Below are 7,135 nucleotides of genomic sequence, written 5' to 3' on the forward strand. Positions count from 1 at the left end.
AAACCTCATTTGCAACTTCAAATTTTGCCATCTCTTAGTATCCCACCCTATCACTTGATTTTTTTTACTTTATATATATATATATATATATATATATGTATGTATGTATGTATGTATGTATGTATGTATGTAGAGAGAGAGAGAGTTCAAATTATATCTTGTGTAACTTTAAGTAATGTTAAACTACTTAATATTCTTAAATTGAATGTGAATTTTGACAAATTTATGGTTAAATTATGTTATCAATCAATTGTTTAAATTCAAGTTTTTGAAGTTTGAACTAATGCATAGAAGATTAGTTTATGGTTTGAATGATAAATAACAATTGATTCACATAAAATTAACATACATGTTAAGAATATATAAAACATGTAATTTTCAAAATATAAATTCAATAACAAGTTATTGAATGATATAATATTACTTAGACATATATAACAATGAAGGAAGGAAGATGTGGGATTCCTCACCATAAACATAAAATACTACAAATAATGTCATTATCATAACGCTATCACTTGAACTTTATTAAATAAATAAAAATTAAAAAAAAACTTTCTTATTGTATTAATGAGAGAGAGAGAGAGAGAGGTTGCTCTATAGGCAAACAACAGTTTCATTCCAAAATGAATGCAACTGCACACTTACTTTCTCAATAAACTTCATTCTCATTCTCCTCTAACGATCTTCCCAAAACATCATTCTCACTCTCATTCTCCTCTAACGATCTTCCCATAGTTTCTGGAGTAAAAAGAAATGTAATTGCCATCCCCAACAAACAAACTCCAGCAAGTGCTATCAATGAGATAGTCATTCCAAGTGTTTGTACCTCATCTGAAGCCCAGACAAATCCTACCGAACCAATAATTGCCCCTACCTTCCCAATAGCACCTGAAATGCCATGACAGGTTGATCTAAATCTTGCAGGGAAAAGTTCTGCTGGTACTATAAAAGTGGTTGTGTTCGGTCCAAAATTTGCAAAGAAAAAGGTGAGGCCATAAAGGACTAAAAAACCTTTTTTAGTTTTATGGCTATGCGATTTATTGTCCCAATAATTGTAGGTTATCCCAAGTACTAAGAAAACCAATGCCATCAAGGAAAAACCCATCATTTGGATTTTGACTCTTCCAACCTTGTCAATGAAATAAACACTGAAAAAATAGCCTGGAATTGTAGAACAAAGTGCGATAATTGCTTGGAGTTTTGCAGCTTCAAAAACATCTTGATAGACATTCTTGTCTCCATTCTCTCCAAGATATATACGAGACTGGAAGAAATTGCTGCTATAAAAAACAATATCAACAAGGAACCATGTGAAGCAGCAGGAGAATAAATCACGGCCATGGAGACGAAAAAATTGCTTGGAGAGGAGGGGATATGGTAGAGGAGAAGGGGGTAGTAGCTTATCTTCCACAATTTGACTCATTGGAACTTCCATGACCTTCTCCATATCCATAACCGCTTGGATAATATTTCTTTCCACCAAAGCTGTATATCTGGGTGAAAAAAACAATACATAAGTACAAAGAGAAAAATTATCATCCATTGATTAAGATCAAAGCTTAATATATCAATTTGAAAGAGTCGTTGACTCCCAATCCCCATGCCAATGTTTTCCTTATTCCATTTTGAATTAGGACTTTTTATTTCTGTAAAATATTTATGCAAGTGACAACATAGGATGGTTTTAGTGAGCAAGTCAGCTTAATGATTAGTATTAATACTTCAATTATAAATAGAGGTGGCAATTCGTGTTCGCGTATCGGGTTCTTGTCGTGTCAATTCATGAGTATCTAACTATATAGGTCAATGTTAACCCGACATGTTTATCAAACGGGCCAAGATTTCTCAACCCTAACACGACCTATTTATTAAACGGGTCAGTCGTATCAACCTGTTTATCAGATTTTATCATAAAAAAATTATGAAAAAACAAACAAATAAATATTTTTAATATAAAATTCAAAACTAACGAGTAACTGCATCACAAATAATCATTCAAAACTAAAGTATAACTCAATATCCCAAATAATTAATCACAATATGTCAAAGAAAATAAACTACAACAACTAATAAGTTTATATACTTAAGATTTGAAGGATATATTTGTAAAATGTCATTTAATCAAACGCGTCAAATAAGTCAAACAGGTTTCATTAGTTGAACACTAACTCAACCTGTTTATTAAACGGGTTAGTCGTGTTAACTTGAATATGACAGGAACTCATTAAATCTTAATCCATAACCAATTAATTTTGTGTCGTGCCGTGTCGAATTTCTGGGTCATGTTTAATTTTGTCACCTATAGTTATAAACTCTACAACCAAAAGCGGTGTAATAGTACTATAGTCACAAATTATTTTATAACATTTTAAATAAGACAAAAAAAATTGTTTACATATCTTGTAACTCACTTTTTCCAAACTTGATAGTAAAACTAATAATATCTCTAAAATCACTCAAAATATAAAATTTACTATTTACCTGGGAGTTTCGGGCATCTTCATTCGCCAGTAAAATGTTAACCCAGCCGGAATTGCACCAAGCATCAGTATCAACCTCCATGCAATATCTGCCTCCTTAGGCGTCGGATCTTCTGGCGCTCCATTAGCTGCACGGTTAAATATTGCACAAACGACCATCGTGACCACCGAAGCAACCAAGATCCCAAAGCCCTGCATGGAAAACACAGCAGCTATAAAAGAACCACGTGTCCTCTTGTTAGCATACTCCGACATAATTGTAGCCGACAAGGGATAGTCCCCACCAACCCCGAAGCCCAGAATGAACCTGAACAACCCCAAACTCACTAGAACACAGCTCCTTGTGGTGCATATAGAGAACCCACATCCAATGGAACTCAGCACCATGATCATCAACGCGATCCCATACACGCGGCGCCTACCGACTATATCACCGAGCCTACCGAATACTACTTGACCAATCACGGTACCCACAAGAGCGATGGCCGCCATGATGGACACAACGATGGGTGGGGTCACATACTTGTCATGCTTCTCGTAGTAAATTCGTCCGATGAACATCATAACCAAAGGGACACTGAAGAGGTCATAGGCGTCAGTGAAGAGGCCCATGCCCGTTATGATGATGGCCTTGAAATGGTAAAACTGAGTTCTTGCAAGGTCAAGGGCGGAAAGAACTTTTAACGCCATTCTTATTTCTTGCAAAATTGAAAAGCTTAGCTTCTATCCTTTTATATATATTTTTTTTGGTGTCGTTAACATACCGCTGTGTGGTACGAAGTACCAAGTAGTTTCCTTGAACTTGATGGGCTATGTTATTAGTTTAATAAAGAAGATAAGAATATTGACTATTTGTCCATGATTCCAGCAAGATGGGAATCGAATTCAAACCTAGCGCAAGCATTTTGGGAAAATACCAAGTTTAAGGTATCAAAACATAATTTAAAACGTTTGGTAGAATATACTTTTTGGTAAGGATATATTTTTTGCACTAATAACATTATTTTTTCCGGTGATTTTTCAAAATAGTAATTATAGATTTATATTTTTTAAAATAGTAATTATAGGTTTACAATGTATTATCAATATAAATCATATATTGTACACATTTTTTTTAGTTTATAATATTACAAATATTTTAATCTTAGTACAATGTAATTTTTTTTTAGAGTTTCAACTTATGACGTCCGCTTCTGATAATAGTTTTTTATTATCAGACCAAGACACTAATCAGTTTTTGGTACAAGCAGGGATTGAACCTCAAATTTATTATACAACCAACAAAGACTTTACCAGCTGAGCTAACTAGAACCCACAGTACAATGTAAATTAAAAAAAAAAAATCTTTTCAAAAATCATAAATTAGGAAAGTTGAACCAAAGTTACTGATGTTCACAGGAGCTTCCCGTATTTGATTGATGTTTATATCATATTCCGTTTTTGATTGATGTTTATATCATATTAAAATTCATGAATGCATAGTTCAAAGATGGGACATGGTAACCCAGGGGGTTGGCTGAGTTGGTAGAGCTCTCAGTCTCAAAGTGCTTGTACTGGGCTCGACTGGGTGTGCTCCCTAGTTCGAGTCTTGCTACCTGCACTTTGAAAAGAATTTCCTGGGCCAGTGCTTTACCCCTTCGTAGGGCTCTCCCGGCACGAACAGTGATTAGTCTCTGGTTGAAAGCCTTGAGGATACACTGTGGGCAACCAAAAAAAAAAAAAGATGGGACATGGTTTGTTCTCTACTTCCATTAGCCATACATAGATTTTGGGGGTCTTTGCAACTTGCAAGTATTAATGTACCACACAGGAACGGATCCAAGACTCCTAATTAGGGGGCTGAAGTAAAATAAAGTAAAAATTATTATGAAACTCTAAATTTTTTTTTTTTGATTGAATAGTATGAAACTCCAATTCGTATTAATAAATCAAGGCAGTCAATTTGACAAAAGATACAAAATATTTTTGTACCAGTTGATACTAATTTGCCATTTTGGAATTACCACTACTTTAATACATATATATATATATATATATTTTTTTTTGCACATTATATAATATCAATATATTAACCGAATATATAGTAATATAAAAATTTATTATAATTGAACTAGAATTATATTATCTTTATTTTAGTTTTCCGTTTCCCACCTACTGACCCACCTACAAGCCAAGTTTTTTGTTTTTGTTTTCATCTGATTTATTCTCCTCCACTCATTTCTTGGGTCCGTTTGGATAGAATTTATTGCTGAAAATTTAAAACTGAAAACACTGTAGCAAAATAATTTTTAAAGGGTTAAAAAACACTGTTCATTGGCCTAAAATCACTGTTCATGGCTAATGAACAGTAACAAACACGCGTTGAAAAAACAAAAAAACAAAATAAAACTTGGACGTGGACGCACGTTTGGGCTATCCAAACGCCCTCCTTATCTTCACAACCTTTCTTTTTCTTTTCTCTTTTTTTTCTCTATCTTTTCCATATCCACAGCGATGGACAAGATAATTACCTTCGTCCAGGAAAGCCAACCTGGATGAGGATAGACCGCCACCAAGGCCACCATTCAATGCCCCGACAGTTACATATTGGCAAGAAGACCATTGGGGCTTTCATAAAGACCAAGTTAAAGACTAGAGACGTTACCTAAGCGAGCTTTAATTCACCATTTAAAAAGAACAACGGCTAGAGGAAAAAGCCTATATATACAAACCTACGAAATCCCTGAAGAGGGACAGATTTTCATTTTGACTATTTATTCTTGCTCTTGCAACTAAACTCTCTTGGTTATTCAAGTTCCATTCACTGACTTTATCATCGTAGACTCCGTGACCGACACCACACCAGTGACCACACAGACTCTATTCTCAACCTTGCAGGAACGAGGATGAGCTCGTGCTGATTCATCTAGACAAGCTTGATCAACTGACGATTTTAGCATCATCAGTTTGACACTGTCTATGGGGATGACAATTTCGTGCTTCAGTCCGAAAGTGCAATTCCATTCAATCCTAGAGCTCAAATGGAGTCCAGCACACCACAAGGTTCTGGAGCACTCGCCCTGCAAATCCAAACAATCACAGCCAACATAAAGCAACTTACGAGACAAAATCAGGAGATGAGGTTGCAACTGCAGCAAGAAGAGAATCATTCTGGGACCAACCGGAATGATGATGAAGACAACGACAGAATAAACGATCACCAACGAATGAGTACCCTTGAAGAAACAAATGCAGACCTCTTCAGGGAAATGAGGAGAGAGATGGATGAGCTGAGAAGTGCAGTAAGGGAGAAGATGGATCGAAACTTGGATGGGATGGTCCGAAGGACGGATTTGCCCTTCACAGCAAGGGTCTTGGAGTGCTTCATGCCCCCGAAGTTTCGTCTTCCACTGCTTGAGTCGTTCGATGGTCTAAAAGATCCGTTGGATCACATCACAACCTTCAAAACAAATTTGACTCTACAACAGCCCTCGGACGAGATACTGTGCCATTCCTTCCTTACCACTCTCAAGGGAGTAGCGCAAGTGTGGTTTAGTAAGCTAGCAACATCGTCCATCAACAGCATTTTACAACTTAGCAATTATTTTGTGCACCATTTCATCGGTGGACAGTGCCCAAAAAGGCCTGCAAACCATCTGCTCACCATCAGGCAAGGAGAAAATGAGACTCTAAGGTTATACATAAAACTCTTCATAAGAGAAACCCTGGAAATTGACGAGGCAGATGACAAAGTGCAATTAACAACCTTTAAAGCTAGATTGAAATCCAGAGAGTTCATTGTTGCACTCGCGAAGAGCCCCCCAAAGAAAATGGCAGAAATGCTATTGAAAGCTCAGAAGTACATGAACGCCGAAGACGCTCTAGCTGTGATAGGTGGCGAAGACAAGCCCACCAAGAGAGAGGGAAAAAGAGAAGATTGGGGGGGGACGAAAGAGAAACAGAGGGGATCGTTAGGAGACTAACAAGAACAAACGGAGGGACAACGAAACACCCAGGACGGTAAAATTTACCCCTTTGGTTATGCCCGTTGATAAAATTTTGATGCAGATTAAGGATGACCATCACCTCAAATGGCCGAAGCCGTTGCATTCATCGCCTAGCGTGCAAGACAAGAGGAAGTACTGCCGCTTCCACAAAGACCATGGCCATTACACTGAAGATTGCAGGGACTTGAAAGAGCAAATTGAAGAACTCATCCAAAAAGGGAAGCTCCAAAAATTTGTAAAGAAAGGAAAATCTAGCCAACCCAGGGGTGACGATGGTGAGAGACATCAAATTGTTCCCAAAGACGAGGCTAAGAAATTTAATCATCCATAGAGTGTGATAAGAGAAATAAAAATGATCACAGGAGGACCGTTCACAGGTGGACCTTTCAAGTCCCTCAAGAAGTCACAATAGAGGCAGGTAAACAATATCCACAGGTTACCGCCCCTAAAGCAAAGAAAAAGAACAGACTCAGACATCTGGTTTTTAGAAGAAGATGATAGGGGCGTAAAGCAACTGCATGATGACCCTTTGGTCATTATGCTTATGATAAAAGGGTTCAACACCAAACGGATCCTCATTGACAACGAAAATTCTACAGATGTCATATACCTTTCAGCTTTCCAACAACTGAGAGTAGATCCCAAAAGACTACAGCCTTTTGAATC

The 7,135-nt window shown here is 36.9% G+C and overlaps 2 protein-coding genes across 2 annotated transcripts; one reads left to right on the top strand and one right to left on the bottom strand.

Moving 5' to 3' along the window:
* Positions 1 to 641: 641 nt before the first annotated feature.
* Positions 642 to 3,182, bottom strand: LOC142622466 (putative inorganic phosphate transporter 1-9). The gene is made up of 2 exons (XM_075795931.1): positions 2,485 to 3,182; positions 642 to 1,496 (listed from the first exon to the last, which is right to left on the bottom strand). The coding sequence occupies exons 1-2, from the start codon at positions 3,171 to 3,173 to the stop codon at positions 653 to 655; spliced, it is 1,533 nt and encodes a 510-aa protein (XP_075652046.1). The 5' UTR covers positions 3,174 to 3,182; the 3' UTR covers positions 642 to 652.
* A 2,321-nt stretch (positions 3,183 to 5,503) lies between these two features.
* Positions 5,504 to 6,800, top strand: LOC142619444 (uncharacterized). Its single transcript, XM_075792571.1, has 2 exons — positions 5,504 to 6,349; positions 6,531 to 6,800. The coding sequence occupies exons 1-2, from the start codon at positions 5,504 to 5,506 to the stop codon at positions 6,798 to 6,800; spliced, it is 1,116 nt and encodes a 371-aa protein (XP_075648686.1).
* Positions 6,801 to 7,135: the final 335 nt, after the last annotated feature.

The sequence above is a fragment of the Castanea sativa genome, chromosome 1, assembly GCF_040712315.1.
Source record: "Castanea sativa cultivar Marrone di Chiusa Pesio chromosome 1, ASM4071231v1".
Lineage (NCBI taxonomy): Eukaryota > Viridiplantae > Streptophyta > Magnoliopsida > Fagales > Fagaceae > Castanea > Castanea sativa.

Bases quoted from the DNA above. Each gene is read 5' to 3' on its own strand.
- LOC142619444 (XM_075792571.1), top strand. From the start codon at position 5,504: ATGGAGTCCAGCACACCACAAGGTTCTGGAGCACTCGCCCTGCAAATC. The intron at 6,350-6,530 runs GTGATAGGTGGC...ATTTTGATGCAG, and splicing joins ACGCCGAAGACGCTCTAGCT to ATTAAGGATGACCATCACCT.
- LOC142622466 (XM_075795931.1), bottom strand. From the start codon at position 3,173: ATGGCGTTAAAAGTTCTTTCCGCCCTTGACCTTGCAAGAACTCAGTTT. The intron at 1,497-2,484 runs GTAAATAGTAAA...TTTTTCACCCAG, and splicing joins AAGATGCCCGAAACTCCCAG to ATATACAGCTTTGGTGGAAA.